Source organism: Sceloporus occidentalis, unplaced genomic scaffold (assembly GCF_023333645.1).
Source record: "Sceloporus occidentalis isolate IW3139 unplaced genomic scaffold, rSceOcc1.0.p SCAF_9, whole genome shotgun sequence".
Classification (NCBI taxonomy): domain Eukaryota; kingdom Metazoa; phylum Chordata; class Lepidosauria; order Squamata; family Phrynosomatidae; genus Sceloporus; species Sceloporus occidentalis.
The window spans coordinates 779,009-803,539 of record NW_028316989.1 but is presented as its reverse complement, the minus strand read 5'-3'; the positions used below and the strand labels follow the sequence as shown (position 1 = coordinate 803,539).

General features: G+C 46.3%; 1 protein-coding gene across 1 annotated transcript in view; it reads right to left on the bottom strand.

Annotated features, from left to right (window-relative positions):
• LOC149306648 (substance-P receptor-like) overlaps positions 1–23,367 on the bottom strand; it is a 33,063-nt gene extending 9,696 nt beyond the window's left edge. Inside the window, exons 1-2 of the mRNA XM_089538110.1 lie at positions 22,883–23,367; positions 7,002–7,196 (exon numbers count right to left, since the gene is read on the bottom strand). Of these exons, the coding sequence (XP_089394236.1) occupies positions 7,002–7,196; positions 22,883–23,265 (578 nt within the window). The 5' untranslated portion in view covers positions 23,266–23,367. The remainder of the gene's footprint in view (positions 1–7,001; positions 7,197–22,882) is intronic.
• Between the last annotated feature and the right edge of the window lie 1,164 nt (positions 23,368–24,531).

Here is a 24,531-nt window from a genome sequence, read left to right as displayed (position 1 = left end):
TCTCCCCGAAATCTCAGGGCCTGGGAATATCCAGAACCTGTAAGCTCCTCTATCAAGGTTGCCTTAACATGTGGAGTTATGCGCTGATGCAACCCTTGCATTGCATGCAACCAACATTGTGCAACCGAACACACAACTGGATGTGCAACAGAAGCTGAAGCTGAATGTAAAACTGAATGCCCAACAGAATATGTAATATACAGTGGCACCACATTCAAAATCCCGCGCCATTCCCAATAGTTCCGCCGCACAGCCTCCAATGGGCAGGAAACCTTGTCGTTCGTGGATAACCATCAGTGCCATGGCTCATTAATCTATTAGCCCTGACATGACATCTCAAGAGATAAGAAGAGATGAGAATTAATTAGTTTTGTTCTAATGGACTAAGTGTGAGAAGTCAAGGAGAGTGGATCTTGCAGTAGCTGCCTCTCCACAGAAGAAGTCGCATTCGGCTGCATGGACCCCCATTTGTGACTCCTGGACCCCAATTCTCTCCAACCCCATTTCAAAAATCAGCATGATCTTTGTGCAATTCTTGCTCCCAACTCAGACTGGAAACCTCCAAATCTATGAAAACATGTGGAAACACCCCAAGCACCCAAGAACACTATGCTGGCCCCAGATACCTCTGTTGTCCTCTGTAGCCCTTCTCAAAATGGTGGCAAGAAGTGACATGGAACCACTTTTGAACTGTTGCAGAACGTTGCAACTTTCCTGGACACACAGTAAGGGATCTACAGGTCAATTGTGCATTTGTCTCTTTTGAATTTCCTGAAATCTTAGTTTTGGCCCCATTTTCTAATTGATCAAAGTCTTTCTGAATTCTGTTTCTGTCTTTCAATGTAGCTCCATTCCCCAGTTTTGCATCGTCTGCAGACTTGATAAGGTTCCCTTCTAAGCCACCACTGATAAAAAATACCGAAGAGCATCTTCCCCAGGAGAGATCCCTGAAGCGTTGGGGACCTCCTTCCAGTTTGAACCACAGCCACCAATTCCTCCGTAATTTGCTCCCAATAAACTGCCACGGATCCCACAAGGGGCAGAAGAAACAAGAGAAAGCCAAAAGGAAGCATCTGTTCCCACAGATTGATGTTTTCTAAACCAGTGATGCGCATGGCTTCTATCGAGTGCCCAGTTGGCACACTTTGCTGCCAGCTTTCTGCCTTAATCGCAAGCACCTACAGACGCTGAACGAAGCCAAGAGGCTTTCTAGCATTCTGCAAGTCAGTCCACAAAGGCACCAAACTGGGCTTAGAGTCAGAGAGCATATCTAATACTTGCTATCAGCCGGCAAATGGAGAGCTGAGTGGCTAATCAGCCCATCAGTAATTATGGTTTACATTCATCAATATGCACCGAAACGAAGCTTCTTGCAGTGACCTCAGCAGCCTCCGTGTTGCAGGCGTCTCCTTAACCTGGCCCTCTGCGGAAGCAATGATTGATTGCATCCAGTCTCAAGTGTGAGTCATGGCCAGAGTTTCTCTTTCCGCTGTTCCTCCTCTTTGCCTCTCCAAAGGGCTCATGTGCTGCTGCCCTGGTCCATCCCTGGTGACTGACCAGCATCATCAGATGACCCATCAAAAGCTGCAGGCAGGCTTCCTATCACTTCGCGTAATTTTAAATTGCAGAGCATCAGTCGGATGCTATTCACTCACCTTCAGGTAAGAGCTATCAAGTGATGAAGGAGCAAGCAGGTGATGTACTACAAGGCATCAGCAATGAGCTTGATCTGCCTTTGAGTATCAAGAGAAGGGATGGAAAGAAGATGTGTTACTCTCCATTTCTCAGGAGAACCGTGGGTTTCCTGACTCATAGGAAAGCCCCACTGAGAAAAACAGTGCAGCAGCAGCAAGAAGATTCACACTTTGAGAAGACTCCCAGGGAATAATTTGGCACAAACATACATGTACAGAAAAAGCTAAACAAGCCAGTTATGCACAGAAAACACATTTCCTGCAAGACACAAGGATTCTGCAACCTTCTTGTGAACTATAAATCTATATTAATGTTGTTGCATGATGGTTGGCCTTACACAATCCTTCTGCTGAGTACCAGCATTGTGCAATTGATGGCATGCCTGCCTATCGATTGTTGCTATGTGCAAAAGGGAATATACAGGGGTGGTTCTTGCAATTCAAAGGGAATCAGGTGGAATGCATGAGCACAGTGTTACACACTATCCAGCAACACACAACTGGATGGCTGGAGTCCTGTGGGATAGTCCTACTAGTGGAAGGGTGAGCCAACATATAGATCAATGGCTCAGCTCTATATAGAACTAGCAAGAGAATGTAGGTCCGCACAAAATTGTATTGCTTTCAGAAGTTGATATATTAATGCAACCATGAACTGCACATTGGCCCCAAAAGGACAACTGTATGTGTACAGCACCAACAGGATTCTAGGCAGTGTGTTTTGCACAGAACCTACCGCTTCCTGCACCTATATTATTTCTGCACAAAGTAATTCCCTAGACAATTTTGCAAAGTGGAGAATACCATCCAAGATTGACCCAGAAAGACTCAAAGGATGCTGCTGGCGTCTTCTCCATCACAGCTGAGCATCTGTGCACCTGGAAGGCAACTGCCACCAGATGCTGGGAGTGCTACTTTTTGCTCTGTGCGCTTGTCTCTACAAGTAATCCTCCTGTACATACAGTCTCTCAACACGATTTTTTCCTACAGCGATATAAATGAGATTCCCAACAGGGGAAAAGCAACAGACTTAACGCTGAACCGTCCAAAGCGGGGGAACTAGCAATGAGGCAAGAGGCACTGATTAGAATAATAACAAAACAGAGGAAGAACACCAGTGGCATTCCAACAAAACCAGAAGATATATATAATGAAGTCTAAAGGGGACTGGCGGTGCTGGGTGCGGGGAAACAGAGCCATATGGAGAAGGAAAACCAGACGCTGATTTAGGGACTGGGAAACTGAGAGGCAATGGACAGACCTTTGGAGACCCCAACTGTGGAAGAAGAAGAAGCAGTCAGAGGATAGAAATCAGAGTCAAAGAATCATAGAGTTGAAATGTGCCCCAAGGGTCATCCATTCCAACCCCATTTTGCCCCATAAAACCCAACAAACAGTTAATATATATATTGAGAGCACAGAGAAGGCTAAAGAGCAAAGGCAATACTTCACCAATGGAAAGTTTCTGGAGGAGGAGTTGTCTGACTACAATTAGAAATAGACAAGGAAGATGGGTGTTGAAGTCCCATAGAATCTGGAAAGCCACAGGTTGCCCATTCCTTCACTAGAGAAAATGTCCATAGACTTGATGAATTATTTAACAGCAACAACAAAAATTAGATTCATTTAATAGTTATGCCGCAGCACTCCCTTGTCTCCATCAGTCAGTCTCTTTACTCATGTCAGGCTTCACTACCGCAAGTAATTCAGAAAACATGACATTTGCAAAGCGTGCAATCCCCACGCTTCATAAAAAAAGCAAGGTTTCTAAAACATTTCAAATGCAGCCCCTGGACTCCCTAAAATGCTGAAATGAACGCTGATAATCAGATTGGGGATGAGCGCAATGTTTGCCAATCAGAGAAAGATGGATCATGATCGCCATCAATTGTCTGCCCGGGAGAGAAGCCAGCGTGCATCAAAATGGGATGCTTTGGAAAGAGGAAGGAAAGCACAAAGAAAGAACATCTATTGCCTTTGAGGCAATAAGGGGAAAAGAAGATGAAGACAGCAAACAAAAGCAAAGAACTGGTCATGTCTCCATTACTAAATGGTTGTCGTGGTTGTTGTGTGCCTTCAAGTCATTTCTGACTTACAATGTTCCTAAGGGGAACATATAATAGGGTTCCTGGGGCTGAGAGAGTGTGACCAATGGGTTTCCACGGCTAATTAGGGAATTAAATCCTCATCTCCAGAGTCGTAGTCCAATGCTCAAATCCCTAAACCATGCTGGCCTCCAATTATTAAACTACAGCAAGAAAATCTTGGGGTCAAGGGATGTGTGGAATTCCTAGAAGCATAGAATCATAGACTTGAAGAGACCCCCAAGGACCATCCAATCCAACCCCCTTTGAAATAGTTGAAATAGTTGCAGATTTTCCATACCTTCCAGTCATTGATTAGAATGGAATTGCAGTCAAGAAATCAGAAGAAAGCTAGGACTTGGAAGGACAGCACTGAAGTAATTAGACAAGACCCTGAAGTAAATACATATCATTGAATGCTAAAGTTAAGTTGGCCCATGCCAATGTATTTCCTATTTCTACGTATGGTTGCTAAAGCTGGACGGTGAAGAAAATGGATAGGAAGAAAATCAACCCATTTGAGACGTGATGCTGGAGAAGAGGCCTGAGGATACCCTTAACTGCTAAAAAGGCAAACAAATGGGCCCTAGAGAAAAGCAGGCCTGAACTCTGAAGCCAGGATGATTCAATTGGGGCTGTTGTGTTTTGGCCATATCTTGAGAAAACATGACTTATTAGAAAAGACAGCCATGCTTGGCAAAGTAGAAGTAGCAGGGGAAAAGGAAGACTATATACCAAATGGATGGACTCAACCAAGGAAGCCATGGTTGCCCTGGATGATCTACAGATCAGGGCAATTGAGGGTAGCATGACTTGGAGGTCTCTCCTCCATAGGGTCCTCATAAATTATTGACTTGATGGCAGTTGTGTGGTGTAGTTGTTTGTGTGTGAGACTATGATTCTAGAAACCAAGGTTCGATTTCCAGCTCAGCCATGAAACCCACTGGGTAAGTTTGGACAAGTCACACTCTCTCAGCCTCGGGAAGGCAATAGCAAACCTCCTCTGAACACATCTTGCCAAGAAAACCCCATGATAGGTTCACCTTAGGATCACCATAAGTCAGGAAACAATTTGAAGGCATGCAACACCAACACCAACAAGGTATAGGAAATGTTCAACTTATGATCCACAGCAATCCCAAGGTTCGTTCTCTTGCTAAGAAAACCCCATGATATGTTCACCTTAGGCTGGAATGATTTGAAGACACACAACAACAACACAGTTTCCCTCATGGAAGTAGCTGGGCTTTATTTTTTGCTGATGTGAAACACCTGCATACAGTTCAAGGTTGCAAAAGCAGAGTTGTGCAGTGGGAGCCATTGTGTGCAGATGTGGTGCCTATGGCCATGGCAGAGGCTTGCACAACTTTGCTGTTCAACGCAAGGATGGTGTCTCACAATCAATGCATACCTCCATAGGCAGCAACAGTGCAGAGAAGAGAGATGTCAGCATCCGCTCCAATGTTAGCCCAGTGAAAATGTCCCTAAGGAACATCTGAAAAAATGTGAAGGAGTGTTTTCTTTACATCAAGATACTTATCGCAGAATTTGCAGCAACATCCCCGGAGGGAGAAGATAATGTCTGGCAACCCCCTTTGACTGTGAAAAAACATTCACTGCTGTAAGAGAAGACACAATCCTATCTAGGTTGATTCAGTCATGAGCCACCAAGAGCCATTTTTAAGAATCCCATGCAGTCCTAAATTTTCCGAACGTAGGATGCTCAGAGAGCAACATTATCCCTTGGATGGCACAGAGAAACAGATAACTCTGATGTTTCTATCAGATTTCCTCTACAAGGCTTCCTTGCTGTAGGAAACGCACACCGACAAACAAGGCTGTGAAAGACTCAGCATTACCTGAAGCCAAAGGACTACAAAAGGAGCTTGAAGGCATTAATCAAAGCAACTATCTTTCCTCCCAGAAGGACTTCAAAGGAGACGGGGAAATCGCATTACGGGAGAGTTGGCTACAGATCCTGATGGCTGTCATTGCAGCAGAGACCCAACATAAAAGCCTCCTAGAATCCACATAAACACACAAGAGTCACTGCAGAGATGAACTCACTGTCCACCACAACCTCATCTTTAAAGGACATGTATGGAAATGCATTGCATGCACAGGTTATCACTCATGGAAGCAGATGGCATCTCGGATGATCCAGAACAACCCTTAGGGGCAAAGCATAGATCCATCTCTTTGCAAACAGGAGCTATTTTGCCCTCTTGGTGGCTTATTATTATTATTATTATTATTATTATTATTATTATTATTCAGATTCCCAAGGACTGGATTAAGCTGCCAAAGGTTACAAGCCAACCTCAGCAGACAAAGGGCCATATTCGACAGGAGACAATTTACTACACAATTAGCATTTACAGGAACAATTTCTTTTTTTAACCTCCATGCAGAAGGACAGGACATTCTGGCCTCCCAGAGTCAGGTTTCGTCACACAACAGCCACGCCACAACTACAACCATAATCCTGCCGGTGATGCTGACGGAAATTGGACTATGCATGCAGACTGAGTTTTTTGGACAGTGTGTAATGTGTAATTTTTGGACAGTGTATAATGTAATCCAACTGGTGGTAACAGGAGCAGAGTTTTGCATGTGAAATCACTGCGGTCGTGCAACGATGCACCCAGAGTTGTGTGACAATCCATACTGCACACTGTCTCTGTGCACTGCACATTGCACATTGTGCATTGGGATGACCATTATGTTCACATTGCATATGGTGCATTGGGATGACCATTATGTTCACATTGCACATTGTGCATTGGGATGACCATTATGTTCACATTGCACATTGTGCAATGGGGCAACTGCTATGTTCATTCACTGTTCCTGATACAATGCACTATAGTAGTATTCAGAATGGAGATTGCATAATGCTGTTACAACATGGCTCCACAAATATTTATGCTGCGCTGAAACAATGCAGGATCTTGGCCATTGCCACTTGAAGAGCTGCAAACAATAATGGTTTTGTTTCTGTTGTTCATTCTGGGTAGAATAGCCCCACTGAATCAAGAGGACAGAACCAAGCCCCGAGGGACCCCTCAGGCTGCATCCACACTGCAGAAGTAATCCAGATTGACACCACTTTCACTGCCATGGCTCAGTGCTGTGGCATTCTGAGAACTGCAACTCTCTGATGGGGAAGGTGAAATATCTCACAATACTACAATGCACTGACTATTAAAAAACCCAGACTCACGTTATTTCATAGACCTTGGTGGTGTTTTCTGGCCATTCCACGAAGCATACGACGCGCCCGGGCAGGTCGGCTGTCGTCGCATAGTAGCCTTGCGGAAACGACAACAGCAAAGCGAAGGCCCAGATGATGAAGATAATGACTTTGGTGGCTGTTGCTGATAGTCTGGGTCGCAACGGGTGGATAATGGCCATGTATCTGTAACAAAGAGAGGGAAAGAGAGGGGCAAAATGAAGCAGCAAGACACTGGAATAGATAAGATGGATCTCCCAAGAGCTGGGCAACTTGTGGCGCTTCATATATATTTGGACTGCACTTCCCATGAACACAATTAGCATTACCAAGGATAATAGGAATTGGAGACCAGCAGCAGGGAGAGCATAAGTAACCCACCTCTACTTTTAAGGAGTTAAGACAAGGCTTCTTTCTGTCTTCGCCATCTTACTGAGATGAGATCAGTGGCAACTCCCATCAGCCCCAGTCAGGATGGGGATAATGTTAGTTGTAGTCCAGCAGGTTCTCAAGGGCCACAGGATGCCTTTCTTAAAAGTGGAATGGGGATGAGGTCTTCCCCATTTATCTCTGCATGATGAGATAAAATCAAAGGAAACATAGAGCTGGGCCACTATATTTTAAATTCAGACCCAGGGTTTCCCATAGAGAATTCAGACCAAATAATATCAGATGTGATAAAGGAATTCCACTTAATTTTTAAAAAGGAGAACTGAAGGCAAGTACCAGGGGTCAGTCACCACATTTTTTGCTAACCGCCTCCAAATAAACATGGTCTCTGTAGGAATCTGGAGGTCCTCCAGCGCAACCCTATGACCAATGTCCACCAGAAATGTAGGATTTGCTATTATCTGAGATTTCCCACTAACTGAGATATTCACTAGTTTTGTGAGCTATTTCACCTTCTCTGTCGGAGCGCTCTGGTGCCACAACAAACTACAAATCCCAGGATCCCAGAAGATGGAGCCATGACAGTTAAAGCGGTGTCTCAACGGTTTGAAAGAGCAAGAGACTTATCCCATTAGCATGGTCAGTTATGCACCGCCAGCCACGAACACACAGGAGCGCCATTAAAATTGCATTTGCTGATTTCTATATATAGGTGCAAATTAAGAAACCATGAATAATATCTGAGGCTACGATGCAATCGGAAGCTGGCAGAGCATAAAGTTCTACCCAGAGTCTTACAGAGAGATATGGGAGGGAGGGTGATAGCAACTGGTTGGAGGGTGGCGCAATAGCATTTTCTTGGTATGCCCCTATTTTGCCAAGCAGTGGCAAAATTGGGTCAGGAAAACATTGCTCTATCCAGACAAGGCTAAAGACCTCACACAACTACAAGTCCCAAGATTCCATAGGAAGAACCTGGAGCACTTAAAGAGGTATCAAACTGCATTATTTCTACAGTATAGATGCACTTGTGGCATAATGGTCTTGTTAGATGACCCTTGTGTTGAATGCCAACATTGCTTATCCAAATGCCTGGCCAAATCCACAACCAAATGTGTAGCCAAATGCACAACCAGATGCATCTGCAAGATGAACATACATCTCCCATTCTGTGAACCTGAACCTAATACAGACATTGTGCGTTGAACGTCCAGCTGCTTTGAAGAAAAGTGTATACATGTGCAAGACACCAATGGGATGAAGTGCTTGCAATAGAAGTCATACCAGAATGAAGCTGACTTTGATCTTCCCAGCCCTTTATCACTCCCTTGAATTTGGGAGAGAACAAAACAAAACAGCTGTATAATTAATCAATCAATCAATCAATTAATTTCTATAAAACCCTATTATTCATGCACCCCACTCAAGACCCTTTTCTTGTCTTCTTTTCCCCCTTCTCTTGCAATCACATCTTCTTATTCCTCCCTACTCTGTCCAGATTTCTGGATCCCAGCAAAATCCCAGGGTCTGCAGAACTGCACCAGCAAAATTACTTTACAGACGAGGAGACATTTAGCAGAGGAGCTGCAACTCTGGCAACCATTAGCTGTCCTTCCCTGCCCCGGCCCTGAAGTGATGCCAAGAGCATATGTTTTTAACAAGACAGACATGGAAAACGCTTCTCGGTAACATTGGCCAGCCTCAGCCGAACGCTTGCCTCGCTTTTGCTAACCAAGTTAGCACATCGGCTTGATTGACAGGAGTTCATGTTGCTCTTGCAAAATCACGGTGTGCGTGATGCGTTGCGCTTGTGTGAGAAGCTAGCCTCGGGCACTGGAAGTGGTGAGCCAATGGAGAAACACACACACACACACAAACTGGGATCAAGACATTGTGGCTCATTCTGCCCTTTATCAGCAGCTCACAGCTAATCCATCTTGTTAATTATCCATTGTTTTCTACACCTCAAAACATCTGGGCTCTGGGTTTTTTCCTGAGGACAACATCTGACAACCTCATAAATCTCCCTGCATCATTCCTATACACAGCCAAGACGCCCGTTTTGTTTTCTGCTTTTGCTTTTTGTATTCCAGCTTCTGCAAACCGGCTCCAAAGTCTGTGTGCTTCTTGGGAGGCGCTTAGCTCCATCCACCCTGAAATTACATATTCCTCCCATGTCTTAGAACCTCTGCTTCAGGTTGCTGCTACACTACAGAATTAATGCAGTTTTACACCACTTTAACCAACTTTGTGTTGCATGTGTAGCCCAAATTTTCAAGGAGCTGTCCAAGGTATTAATGTGCCTCAAAGGATGGCGGAGTCTCCTTCGATGGAGGTCTTTAAGCAGAGCCTAGATGGGCAATTTTTGGGGTTCTTTGGTTGTGTATTCCTGCATGGCAGAAGGGGGTTAGAAGGCCCCTGTGGTCCCTTCCAACTCTGATGCTATGAAGCTCAGCATTTTAGATAGCTTGTTTTATCTGGGCCTTTTGCCATGTGAGACAAACTGCCAACTGGAGGAACAGGCTAGTCTCCAATTGGCAAAGGGGTCAAGCAAGGCTGCGTCCTTTCACCCAATATGTTCAACTTATATGCAGGAAATATTATACGAAGAAGGAGGAGGAGTGAAAATAGGAGGAAGGAATACCAGCCATCTTAGATATGCACATGACCCCATAATACTAGCAGAAAACCTAGAACCACAGACCTAGAACAACTACTAAGGAAGATCAAGGAAGAAAGTGCAGAGACAGACTTACTGCTGAACATGAGGAAAACAAAAATAAGGACCATGGAGGATCTGCACAGATTCAACCCAGGCAATGAGGAAATCAAAACAGCAAAAGAGTTCCCATACCTTGGATCAAACATCGATCAGAACGGAGATTGCGTTCAAGAAATCAGAAGAAGGCTAAGAATGAGGAGGGCAGCCAGGAAAGAACCAGAAAAGGTCATAAAGAGTAAAGATATACCACAGAACCAAAGTTAGAACCACCCAAGCCATTACCTTCCTTATCATTACGTACGGATGTGAGAGCTGGGTAATAAAGAAAGCGGAGAGGAATAAAATCAATTTATCTGGGATGTGGGGCTGGGGAAGAGTGTTGCGGATGCCATGGACAGCCAAAAAGACAAACATATGGGCCCTAGAACAGATCGAGGCAAAAATCTCCCTGGGATCCAAGACGACTAAACTGAGGCTGTCGTACTTTGGACACATCGCGAGACACATCATGGATGGACTCTATTAAGAAAGCATTTCAACATTTTATTCCAACCAAGATTGACATTTTGGGGCTGCCATAAATTGCAGGAGGGGCTTTTGGGAGGTCAGTGGACGTCTGGATGGCCACACCAGGTCCCCCAAAGGGTCACCTCTGGCCCAAGGGGCACATGGTTCCCACATCCAGGGCAGAATAGGCACAGATTTGGAGTAGGGATGTCTCCAAAGCAATTTCTTGAGACGTATAAAGAATGAGAAACGGGAGCCATGCATATACAGGAACACGGTTTCAGTCAGTTTGTTGACGTTACACATTGTTTGATATAATTTATTTGTTCAGCCACACCTGTTTATTTGGCCTGGCTCTCTGGGGCTTTGTCAAAGCAGCAAAGGAAGGGATATTTTAGGATATAGTGGCAGCGGATTACCAGTCGGAGCTGGGAAAGTAAACTATGTCCTTTTGTTTGTAAAGCATCCTCTTCTTCTGGAGGAGAGAGGTCAGGCGGAGAGGCCAAGACGGTCCCTAAGGCTAGCCATAGTTGTTTCGATGCCTAAGGCGGAAAAAGCCATGCGTGCATTTCTCTCCCTTGAAGGAAAAATACCACAACAAGACACAAAACAACCCTTTTGCTGCCTTTCTGTGACACCCCAAACCAGCTGCCGGCAGCAGTTTATCCCTTTGGAAAGGTCAGCCAAAGCTATGGCTCTTCCTGAAGTGCTGGAGTTTTTGACGGACAAAGTGCGCCAAGTTATATTTATCGCCCGGCTCCAGTGCAGAAAAAGGCCTCACGCCAAGCTGAGAAACTTAATACGCCAGATATTTTCCCCTCAAGAAAAAGGAATCACTCCCCAGCGACAACACTTTTTCTTATTTAAATATTTTATTGTGCTTTTGCAGATTTCCATGACAACCGAGTGTCCCTCAAGTGCCAGGTTTAGCATCCAGATGGCTCTCAATACCATGAGAAAGGAAAACAAGTTTGTCATCGCAGGGGAAGGCAAGCAAGGAGAGCCCACACTTTCCAAATTAGGAGTAGTCAGCATAGCACTGATACTACTACTACTACTACTAGTAGCAGTAGCAGTAGTTGTACTGCCACCTACTCAGGATGGTTGGTCCCTCCCATGTCAGTGGGGATGTGAATCTACCCAAGGTTTTGGATAGCTTTGTAGGAATTTTTAATAGTGCTGAATCCTGAAGTCAAAACAGGCCCATGGGAATAACCAGCCACCACTGAGTAGCAGTAGTAATACTAGCTGTGGCATCACTAACAGAAGTATTAACACCTACTAATAGGTGTTCTACAACTCTCTGTGTCTATGTGCCCTCAAGTTGCTTGTTGACTTATGACAACCCATGAATTTCATGGAGTTTTCTTAGGCAAGAAATACTCAGAGGTGGTTTTGCCAATTCCTTCCTCTGAAACAGAGCCTAACAGCATCTGGTATTCTTCACTTGTGGTCTCCCATCTAAGTATTAACCAGGGATGACCTTGCTTAGCTTCCAAGATCAGATTAGACCTGGTGCCTTTAGGGGGCAACTACTAAGATGAAGATGAGGGCTACTATTGTGGAAAGGACTGTCTGCCCTTACTACCCTGCTAAGTCAGAAGTGGAGTAACTGGGGGTCACCCACCTGCCCCCAGTTTCTGTAAGAAACAGTTGTCTTCTGGATCACTTCCCACTGAGAAAGGGAACTCCACAGAGAGGGCTGCAAAGGTAGTGCTTTCCCTCCCCAATGCTCCCTTCCAGGCATCGAGTGCCATACACTCAACAGTTGACCACAGAGAACCTCCTTGCACTTGACCAGCAACAGCAACAACAACAGTAACAACAGCCAGCTCCATGCCCTGAAGACTTCTACACTTCCACTGAAGAGAAGAAAGAGAAGGCCAGAACCAGAGAGGCAAGGATGTCCAAGGGTTCCTTTGCCACAGCCTAAAGGAAACCCCTGCAGAAAAGCCCCAACTTTCTCACAACCCCACAACCCCATACACAAAGATGCATCCACCAAAGCTCATCCCACCTTCCTCTTTCCTCAGAGAGGTAGGAAAGAAGTCAAGTTGTCCCATTCCATCACACAGTCCTTATTCCTTAGTGGCTCCTCACACATGTCTCCATTCTCCTATGGCCAATATTTATGCAGCCAAAACAGCACCACCTGGGCACATAAGATACATACCCCTTGTCCCCAGTGGTGGCTTCCATGTCATTGGGGTGATGGATCTGCTCTGGGTTTTATCCTGAAATTTAAGGCACTGGATCTATATTTGGGGTAGGACTCATGGACTGGAGTAAAATCCTGGCGCAGATTGAACACTCCACCAACTGCCAACAATGTCCCCTCTAACCTCCCTGAGCAAAATGTAGGGACTTCCATTGTGCCAAGGGCCAGAACGTCACTCCCAATGAGGCGTTCATGGCTGACTGTGCGCACCATTGTTGCCTGTGGCTTGTTCCTTGCTTCCATGGCCGCTTCCTTTCCTCATCTGCCCAGAAGCAAAAGAGACAGCTAATTAACTGGAAGGAAAGCATCGGGGGCCATCTGGTGGTGACTGGTCTTTCTGGAGTGGACAGATGTCCTTCCAGCCACCGCCAACGAAGCGTGCGCAAAGATAGCCTCTTAGATGGAGGAGGAAAGGGTTTCACCCGAAATTCAGCAAACATCTCTCCTTCCCTGTCTTGTGATATGGAACGCAATTGCCTGATTAATCTTGGAATTATACATTGCTTCCTTTTTAAAAAATCACATAGCTCTTCAGGAGGGAAACGCATGGTGCTTGTCAGAAACAACATCTGAGATTGTTATGTGCAGAGAAAGAAAGAAAAAGACAATGAAGAAATGGTTACCTAATGTGTCACAGAACTGACTCACTGTGGAATAGGGCATTGCTTTCTGATGTGTGCAAGCAACAGAATATATATGTGTGTGTGTGTGTGTGTGTGAATGAAAGAAACCAAGTGAGCAGTCACAGATGGCCTTTGAACCCCCTGGGAAGACTTCAACAGCTCTACTCTCACGTCAAAGAGGGAATGCTATGGAGCAGAGATTCGTAACAGGATTCTGGATGCCCACTCCTAAATATAGTATAGTAAATGTCCCCTTGAATTCCATGGCACCGGCTCATAAGCAAATGCATGAGGAAGTGCAAGCACCCATGGGGCACGGATCCCACGCCAGCTGTGCAATGTTTAATGACTGGTTTGGATGGGTTGAGATCTATCTGCTGCCTGAAACATGCTCCGCATGTGCCATAACGCAACTCCATTGGGTGGAGAAGTCACAGCGCACAGCTGAACCCCGCAGCATTTCCCACTTCCCTGCCAAGCCCTTGAAAAACACAGCAGTGCCCAAAATCCCAGGCTGGGATCTCAGTTTCTGGATGCTGCCTTGTAGTCCAGTTGCCTCTAGATTGCTGCCTTCTGATGCTTCTATTGCAGAGATTCACACTCTTAGGGTAGTTTTCAAAGAAGTAGATGCATTAGGTTTTTCCCCCCACAGAAAAACCAAACCCATTTCTGTGCAGAATAATCCATAAAAGACTTTGCAAAGTGCGAACAATTCTCAATAGCGGCACAGAAACCCTTGCTTTTCCTTGTACCAAGGAGACTACAATAGGAACTCTGGAAGAATACGAAAAGAGCATCCCTAATTTATCCCCTCCTGTCCCTTGTTAGTACTTCGACTGTGAGACTCTGTGCACAGACGGATCGTTAAAAGGACTGCTGGGAGGACTTAACATTACTCTAAAGGTAATAAAATTATTCATAGGCAGCAATAGACTGGCTGGAAGACCGGGGTTGTCAAGTACTCAGCTTGGTCCCTCTGGTGCCCACGCCAAGAAAGCTCAAATTCCAGCCAATGCCTGTGGGATCCTAAAGGAAGCCCAAGGATTGTTTGGAGATGTTTGGAGCATTAGTGCTCTGGCAAGGGGAGCAGGGAGCGTTACTGAATGGTCACAGGGCCTGTTCAGTCATGGAAACCCATTGGGTGACACTGTGCAAGTCACACTCTCTCAACCTTAGAGGAAACTAAGAGCAAACATTCTCTGGACAAATCTTGCCAAGAAAACATTGTGATAGGGCCACCTTTGTCTTGCCATAAACCAGAAAAGTTTCTGACATATGGCAACCCTAAGGCGACCCTATGTGAGGTTTCCTTGGCAAGATTTATCCAGAGGCAATGTGCCACCATGGTCTTCTTCTTTGGCTGAGAGAGTGTGACTTCTCCTAGTGGTTTCCAAGTCTGAACATGAATTCGAACCCTGTTCTCTGGAGTCCAAAACTCAAGCCACTACTACACAAAACTGTCTGTCTCTAAATAATAAAGTACTCTTATGTAGTTGGAACTAGGCACCAACATTTTTTCCCCATTGGTTTCCTATAGGACCCAACTGATTACTTTTTTTATTGGTCAATACTTTTAAACCGGTGGGCTTTCTATCAGACTGGAAAGATACTGCAGCCTCATGTTTCAAAGAAGTGCTTTCTTATTAAGCCTTTTTATTGCATTTGACTGGTTTATTTCCAAATGCCATCCTGAGAGCTTCCGCTTCGGTGCAGCTAATAAATGTTTTAAACTAGCAAACAAACAGCTCCGTTCTATATTCAGCCCCAGAGAATTGGTTTCATTCAGGTAGACTGCCTTTGCAGGATGCTTCATGAGGGTGAAACCAAGTTGACGGAAGAAAGCAAGGCTACTCATTAAAAGAGAAAAGGACTTGAAGGGACAGCAGTGTAGCATAGCGGTTAGAGACTGGACTCCTCTTGGGGACCAGGATAATTAATCTGAAAGAGGCAGATGGGTTTTCTCAGAGCTTGCACCACGGTGGACTCCTATTCAAGACTGTGCAAGCCCAAGAACTGGGGCTGCGCGGGGTTTGGATTGCCACCTGCCAGAGATGCGAATCTTCAGTTATTTTGCTCTCAAATGCAAGGATGAATAATTTCCAGAGTTGGATCCCCACGGCATGAGAATATGAGGATGGTCTCACTTCAGGACGCATTCACCCTTTGGAGATGTTTTTAAAAGGATACAGAGAGACTGGGAGAGGGAAGGGAAGTTTTCACTTGACAAGACCTATTCCGGAAGGCATCACGTCTTGATGGTTTTCCTTTCCCTTCACATGACTCACTTCCTTCCTGCTTTCCTTCTGCTTTGAAGGCTGGGGAAATAATCCCATTTGGACCTCTTTCCTCTTTCCAGACAAGAGGACACAAAGCTTCCTAAAACTAGCCCTTTCCCCTAAATCCAGGAAGAGACAAAGGCCAGCCAGGGCTGCAGATGGACCAGGGAGACCAAAGAGGAGCAGAACCAAAGCAAGCAACAGCGAAGGTGGAGGTTAAGGGTGCATCCACACTGGAGGAATAACCCGGTTTGGCACCACTTTAACTGCCCTGGCTCAAGGCTATGGGAGTTGGAGTATGTTGTGGGGCCCAGAGCAGAGCGTAGCTTAAGGAAGGAAGGCCCCGCAACATACTCCAACTCCCATAGCCTTCAGCCAGGGCAGTTAAAGTGGTGCCAAACTGGGTTATCTCTCCAGTGTGGATGCAGTGTTAGATGCCTGCAAAACAGCTCAAACAGTGTTCAGGGATCATACAAAGGGAGGCGGCCATGGGCACCTCAGCCTCCACCAGGCATGCATCTGAAAGTCAAAGGGCAAAATCAGGCATGGCATTAAAGGCATTTTTGTGTGGGAGGTGAATCTTTTAAAGGCATGCAAATAGCAGCCACTGGAGGGGCAGAGATGAGAATAATCGGATCACAGCATGAAGGGGAGGCTTTAACCCATTCCTCTCCTTTTGCCCAATGAAAACCACTCTCTCTGAGCTGCTTCTTGTATTGCAAGGAAATCAATCCGAGGTATCAATGAAATCCCAAAGAAGCATCTTAGAATGTAAACACCATTTGCACCTTACAAATCCTCTTTTGCAGTCCCCAAAAGTCCATCTCCCCCCCCCCCCTCAAATTTTTCAGGCCAAAGAAATTACCCTAAATTTGTCCAAAATGGTACAGAATATCAACCAAATTCACCAGTTTCCTTTTTTATCTTTTTCCTATGACTCTCAATATATTGGGGGGGGGGGGCACAGATGAAAATTGTGGGTTGTAGTGTGCCTTCAAGTCATTTCTGATTTATGGTGACCCTGAGGTGAAGTTATCGCAGGGTTTTCTTGGCAAGATGTATTCAAAGGGGCTTTGCCTTTGCCCTTCCCCAAAGCTGAGAGAGTAGGTTTCATGGCTGAGAAGGAATCAAACCCAGTCCAGTGCTGAGACCACTATACCATGCTGACCCATTGTAGAGCTACCTGGTTCAAATGCATACAGGGTTAACACTCCCACCGAAGACTTGGCTGCCATTTAACAACACAGTTGCTCTTTCCATTGGGAATCCACCCCTCGCTATTTGATATTCAGCAGGACTCCTGTGTGCAGCCAGCTGAGGCATGGCATCTGTTCACGGTGGATGAACCACTTTCTTCTTGACATTATCCGGACACTTGTTAGAAAGCTGTGAACCCATGAAATGTCACTTGGGAGGAGAGGTGGGCTTGTACATCTCCCATTCGCATCTCACTGCTCATGCACAATGCTGTGGGTGCTGTCACTGGGAGCTATTTGGGAGCCCCTTGTCCTGCTTCCTCTTCCAGGAGAGGAGGATTCAGAGGAGGCTGGTGGCTTCCGTGTTCCATGTCAGATTGTCATGGAGAACCCTCAATGGCTGTCCATCTGGAGCTGTCCAAGGTGCTCAGCCGTTTCCTTCAGAGAGGTCTAGAACCTTGGAGAACTCCATCAGCCTAGAACTCATCACAAATTGTCAATCTCACTGATAGGAAAGCCCAGGTCCTGGTTTTAATGGGGATGGCCTGAGGAGTGTCTCAGTGGCTGTCAGTTCTCACAGGAGCACTGCTTTTCCCTCTTCCCTTGCCCAACATTGGGAAGGAGACTCCAAAGGATATGGAGTCTGGAGCCTACTCAGCGACCAAAGTCTCTTTCCTTACAGCACCCAGGTCCTTATCCACATATTTTCTAGGGTCCTTCTGCAAACTCCTGCTTTTGTTTAATGTTCTCATCTCAGCACCACAATGGGCACAAATGGTTAAATTATTGGGATGCACTCAGCTCTGCCTAATCGGGAATGATAGGACCATAGACTTGAAGGGGCTCCAGAGGCCATCTACTCCAACCCCCTGACATTGCAGGGTATCCACAGCTAAAGCACTCTCAAAAGAACAACATCTACCCTCTAAAGAAAGTCTTCAGTTAATGAGAGTCAACCATCTTCTGTGGTTCACTATCAAACAGTTGTTACCATGAAGAAGGAAGCTAAGGAGGTCATCCCTGGTTAGTACTTGGATGGGAATCCCAGTTGATGTAGGTTCTATTTCAGAGGAGGGAACCGGCAAAACCAACTCTGAGGACTCCTTGCCTAAGAAAACCCAATGAAATGCATGGGGTCACCATAAGTCGACAGGCAACTTGAAAGCATGCATATGCACCTTATTCTAACTCTACGTAAGGCGAACATTACTCCATGATTAAGTAATTTGTTTGTGTCATCATTAGGAGTAATTCAGGATATGGACTATAATGGATTGTTTAGAGAAGGGAGGGTTTTTTTCCCCCAAGGCATAAAATTGCCCAGCTCTCCAAAAGGGAATATTAGTCTGAATGGTGAGTAAAACTCCAAGAAACGCGCAGGACGCAAACAGGGCCGGTGTTGACAGAGATGAATCACTGCTATTGGGAGAATGGCTGCAACATGATATTTCGTATTTTGCGGTATTTTCCCCCTGCTGAGGAAGAACTGCAAATGCAGTTGTCTTTGGTTATTAGGCAGGGTTGTCATCGGAGCTTTTCGGCAGCTGTTCCTTCTCTAGACCCATCCAAGGGATTAATCTTCCAGGACCTCTGGAACTGAGGAACATTTTCCTCCCTTGGATGCTGGGGCCAATTTCAGATCCACAGATTGCCACAATCTCCTTTCTTTGCATTTGCTGGAATGGGTGCCTCACAGACGTTGTTGTGCACTTTGGTGTTGGCTGCACTGGAAGGTTTCTATTATATGCTTGGTGGGAAATTAAGCTGCTAATGGTCAAAGTGTTCCCCAGGATTAACAACAACTGGCTAGAAAGTTGGGATGGAGAACCTACAGTCCACATTTGTTCACACTCCCAGCTGCCACTCTTGTGTTGAAAGGTCTGGAAATGGTCTGGAAATCATGCCCTTTGAGGAGCAACCTAAGGAGTTGGGTTAAGAGGTGACATGATGGCCCTGTTTAAATATTTCAAAGGGTGCCATATTGAGGAGGGAGCAAGCTTGTTTTCTGTTGCTCTAGAGAATAGGTCTTAGAACATGAGGCAATGGATCCAAGCTGCAGGAAAAGAGATTGCACCTAAACTTTTGTAGGACTTTCCTGACAGTAAGAGGTGTCCAATTTTGTCCAATGTGGCATGTCTGGCATTTAGTGCAAGTGTTGTGCGTACACTGCCATTAGACAGGCCACTCTATGGAAGTGCATGAAGATGTGTCTACCTCCCATTGTGCATTCAGCTACGCAACTTTACCATCCAACGCAAGGGTTTTGTAGCACAACCAGTGCATAACTGCACCTGGAGTCTTGTACCATCAGCAACCCCATGGTAGGATTTCAACCATGACATGCGCAAGCAACAACAACAACAACGAAGCCTATGCATGCGTAAAGCAGCCCCATGGAGAGAGTCCATTGAGAACGCTCTTTAAAGAGAAATTTTAATGGCTTATTCAGAACCAAAGACATTCAGAAACAGCCATATCTTGCTGGGTAGCAAATTAAAAAAGGATTCAGTGCCATCCTCTCCCTCCGAGTGGATTCTCCCTGGAAAGGACTTGCTTTGCTCCGAAAGATACACTGAGGCAGAGCTAAAGGCAGGGACTCACCAGCTGCGCTGGAATGAAACGTTTTGCAATGCAGTCTTAGGCATTGCTTACTCAGAAGTAAGTCCCACTGTGCGCATGGGAATTCATTCATGTGCAAACCTGGGTTTTATCGCAGCCTTGGCGATCATTTCTACCACAATCAACCGCACACAGGAAATGCAACCGCACACAGATCCCTTTCTAACAGCCTTCCGGTCTTTATTTCCTCTGTTCCTCTCTGGATTGCTCTCCTTGTTTTTCTGTCCTTTGATTGTTCACCAGTTTGAGATCTGTGAGCCAGTGGGTTTTACTGGTTTGAGTGCTGGGCTAGGTCTCTTGAGACCAGGGTTCAAATCCTTGCTCAGCCATGGAAACCAACCTTGGGCAAGCCACACTCTCTCAGCCCCAGAAGGCAGCCCTCTCTGAACAGATCTTGCCAAGACAACCTTGTGATAAGTACATCATCAGAAGTCAGAAACAATTCGAAAGCACACAACAACCACACCCTCCAAAGCCTTTGTCAACATACAACTAAAAATGTGAATCTGACCAATGTGTTTGCAAGCCTGAGCATCATATAGGCATTTTGGCTGTAGTGTTAAGGACTGGATGAGGAGTGTACACTCTCTTGATAACCTTGCAAGCTCTGTGTTACAACATGATGGATACAACAACCCTGACACACACCCAGAAAGAGTTGCTTTTTGTTTTGTAGTCTCACTGAGGGTCTAACCAGATATCAAAGTAAATGTGGATTCCCTGCAATGTGCCCATTCACCTCCCTTCAGCAAAGGGATCAAGCTCCTGTTCACCTTCCAACAAGCAAACATGAAAGAAAGCATGCTGCATGCAAGATACATAGGCGAGGAAAAGTATGCACTATGACAAACAGACAACGTTCACCAATTCAGGACGCACTTCTAAAAAATATGCCAAGTGTATTGTCTCATTTAACCCTGAAATGAAGCCACATTCAACAAAGAGATAGAACAGCTGATAGGTGACATGGTTGCCATCTTTAAATACCTCAAGGGCTGCCATAAAGAGGAAGGAGAAGTCCTGTTTCTTGCAGCCCCAGAAGGTAAGAACAGATCTCATAGGTTGAAGTTACTAGAAGGGAGCCTTCCATTGAACATTAAAGGAACGTCTTGACAGTAAGAGCGGTTTGGCATTGGAACCAATTTCTCAGAAAGGGGCGGTGGGCTCTCCTTCCCTGGAAGTCCTCAGAAAGAGACTGGAGAGCTATCTGCTGGGGATGTTTTTTGCTGGAGATCCTACACTAAGTCTAGGGTTGGGTTTGATGACCTCTTGGGAACCCTTCCAACTCTGAGATTCTATGGAGATCAGTGAATCTGCTCCAGGTTTTAGTCAGTGTTGATCTTCCTAGTTGGCTTCTGGGGTCAGTTCAGAGAACCCTCTCCCAGCCAGGTTTCAATTTACAACTGAAAACTGGAATAAACTCCGTGACCCAAAGAAGCAGCGACTGAGAGATGTGTTTCCCACTCCCAGAGGAAACACAGATTCCTCACTGTTTACCCTGGGAGGTTTTGGAAGAGTCCAGAGGGGAAAAAGCACAACATTCCCCCCATTTCTCTCTGGTTGGGAAAAGGGCAAAGCGTGTGCCGTGCTGCAGCGGCTGTAATAACAGATGGTTTTCATTTCGTGAAATGACTGTGGATTTCGGAGCACACAGAGACACCCAGAAACAAGAAAACATGCGTCTCAGACACAAGAAACGATGTGAAAAGAGATAGCTCCTGTATTTGCATGCAGTCACTCTAAATCCAGAATGGGCTTTTTGCAAGGGATGCAAAACAAAGCGACATGAGTTCCTTCAGATTAAAAAGAGCTGTTTACAAAGTGTGGGTGGTTAAGGAGTGAGTAAACCGGATGCTTTACATTATGGTTCCCACCAACACCAACCTGGCCTATCAATAGTTACTTTAAGGAGGAGGGAGAAAGTAACTTTGGGACCCAATCCCCATGGGACTTCTTGGGTACAAGCCTCGCCAAAATGGATGGGAGATACACAGCGGCAAAGGGTTAGCTGGCTTAAACCAGGTTGGTTTCAACCTTGGTTTGAAACAAATGACTTAAAAAACATTCTTGGTTTTTAAAACTGGTTATTCATATACATAGATGTCTGCTATTGCTATTTTCCAACTCGCTTATTGGAACAGTAATGACTGTTTGAATGGAAACGTTTCAACATTAACGGTTTCTTGGCATCCAGTGTTTCTGTTGCTTCTTATTTGCCACTTTATTTTATAGGGCAAGAAACGCCATTCAGAAACAAACCTTTAACCTAAGTTCAACCAAAGCCACTTGCTTGAAAAGAGCACTTTTCTAGAACAATCATTTAGAACCTCTTTCAAGAACAATTCTTATTTAAGCTGGTGGCCAAAACATCTCAGCTGGAGGGCAACCCTTTGCCTCTTTGCCAAATGCCATCTGAGCCGGTCCTGGACTGGCTTTGCTTGTTGCTTTGAACCCCACCAACCTCTGATGCCGAAAAAGGGGCTGGAAGGAAAGGCAATGGTTCCACATGTTTGCAATTCCAAAGCTGAGCCAAATCCAAAGCGGACCTGAGAACAATGTCAGAGGGCTGGATCGTGTTGCCTTTGGCCATTGCTGGGACCTGAGCCCTGAAAGCAGGAACAGCTGCCAGGGCTTGCTTAGGAGTGCCATGCAATGCTTGCCATTTCTGCCCAGGAGCAAAGCCTGGCCAAAGGCCATGGGGCTGCTTTGGCTGCACAGGGATGCAGGCTGATACATGTGTCTCAAATGCACACCCAAAGGCACACTCGGCATGCGCTGGGAGCCCCACTCCGTGCCAAAGAGTGTGAGTCCTTCCTGGGTGGAATGGGCACAGGGGCCGAGGAAAGGCTTTTCTCCCTGGGAGCACTGGGCCCTATGGCTCTGGAGAGCAGGGTTCGGATCCACACTCAGCCATGGAAACCCACTGGGGGGCCTTGGGCAAGTCACACTCTCTCAGCCTCCTCCTCCTCCTCCTCCTCAGGGGAAGGCCAGGGCAAGCCTCCTCTGGACATATCTGGCCATGGAAACCCCAGGACAGGGTCACCTTAGGGTTGCCACAAGTGGAAATGGCTGGAAGACACAGAAGAAGGAGGAGAGGAAGAGGAGGAGGAGGAGGAGTGACAAGAAGAACAAAAAGGAGAGGAAGAAGGTGAAGAGGAGGAGAAGGAGGGAACAAGATGAAGATGAAGAAGTAGACTGAGAGAAGTAGGAAGAACAAGAAGATGATGAAGAGGAGGAGGATGAAGAGGAAGAAGAAGATGATGATGATGAAGAGAGGGAGAAAAGAAGAGTGGAGGAGGAGGAGGAGGAGGGGGTCCTGACCTGTCGAGGGCGACGGCGGTCATGGAGTAGATGGAGGCGAAGAGGGCGGCGACGGGGAAGAAGTTCTGGAAGCGGCAGTAGAGGCTGCCGTAGTACCAGTGGTTGTGGAGGGCGTAGGTGAAGTTGACCAAGGTGTTGAGGGCCGCCAGGGAGGCCTCGGAGGCGGCCAGGTTCAGCAGGAAGAAGTTGGTGACGGTCCGCATCCTGCGGTGGGCCAGGATGATCCAGATGACCACCGCGTTGCCCGCCACCGAGACCGCCACCACCCCCCCGAAGGCCAGCGCCCACAGCACCACCTGCCACCCCGGCTGCAGGAAGGGGTTCTCCTCCGCCGGGGGAGAAGAGGAGGAGGAGGAGGAAGGCCAGGAGCCGTTGCCCTCCATCCTCAGCGGAGGAGGACCGGGGCCATCATCCCCCGGCAGGGAAGGAAGCAGCCCTTAGGCTCAGATGCCTCCGCTCTCCTCCTCCTCCTCCCTTTCTCCTTCCTCCTCTTCCTCCCCTTCTCCCTTCTTCTTCCTCCTCTTTCTTCCTCTCCTTCGCAGAGAGCCCTGTATGGACCAAGGCTGCTGCTGCTGCTGCCTCTTCTGCCTCTTCTGCTCCTGCTTCTGCTCCTTCCCTTCTAATAGCCCTTCAGCCGCAGCGCGTCAGGGAAGGAAGGTGGGCACCGGGGGCGGAGTACACACAACCCACAACCCACACAACATACACACAGAGAAGTGCCATTAGGCGGCTCTGCCTTTCCCTGGGACCTGGGCTGGGAATAAGGCTCCTCAGTCAGGCACCGAAGAAATGGCAAGCTCACAGTTGGACTTCTCCTGCCTGCATTCTTACCACCATCCTCTTCCTCCTCCTTCCTTCTCAGCCCCCTTCCTTCTCCTCCTCCTCTTCCTCCTTCTCTTTTTATTCTTCTTCTCCTTCCTTCCTCCTCTTCCTTTTCCTCTTCCTCTTCCAGGTGAGCCATTGGGTCCCACCGCATGCCGCTCTCCTCTCACGCAACTATGCTGGTCAAGCGCCCATAACCTGAGCCTATATGGTTACGCTGAACTTTTAATGGCTTGTAATATCACTTCCTTCCTTTATGATGATGAATGTTGGGGCTTCTATATCTATTTTATGGCGATGCGTTGGTTTTATACCAGTTTTATTGCCCCTTTTAAACTAAATTTTGTAGGATGCTCAGAGCAACCCATGGGCAAAGGGACAAGGCATATACATGTCCAGTCAATGAATAAATGCCCCATTTAGTTAGTGAGGAGAGAGAGAGAGGAGTAAACATTGGCCTCTGCTTTCCAAGTCATATTCCAGATAGGAGTAGACTGTATTTCTCTGCATTTCTCTGTGGACCAAGACTCATGCTGAGATAAGAAGAGTTGGAGGGGAAATGCTTGTGCCAGAAAGGGATGGAGACATCCCAGATTCTGCAAACGGAGATGTCGCATGCTCTGCATTTGACCCCAAAATTCAAACATGGAGACTGAGCCAGTATTCAGATCTGAGCTCCTATGGGGTCATTCTCAAAGGACCAGGAATGTTGGGAAGGTTTGGCAGGTGACATTTTCCTCCTAATCCTTCCATTGGGCTCTTAGAAACATATCATAACCCTGGTGAAGACCAATGCAAAAGGTGGGCTCCCAAAAGCAGGTCTGTCT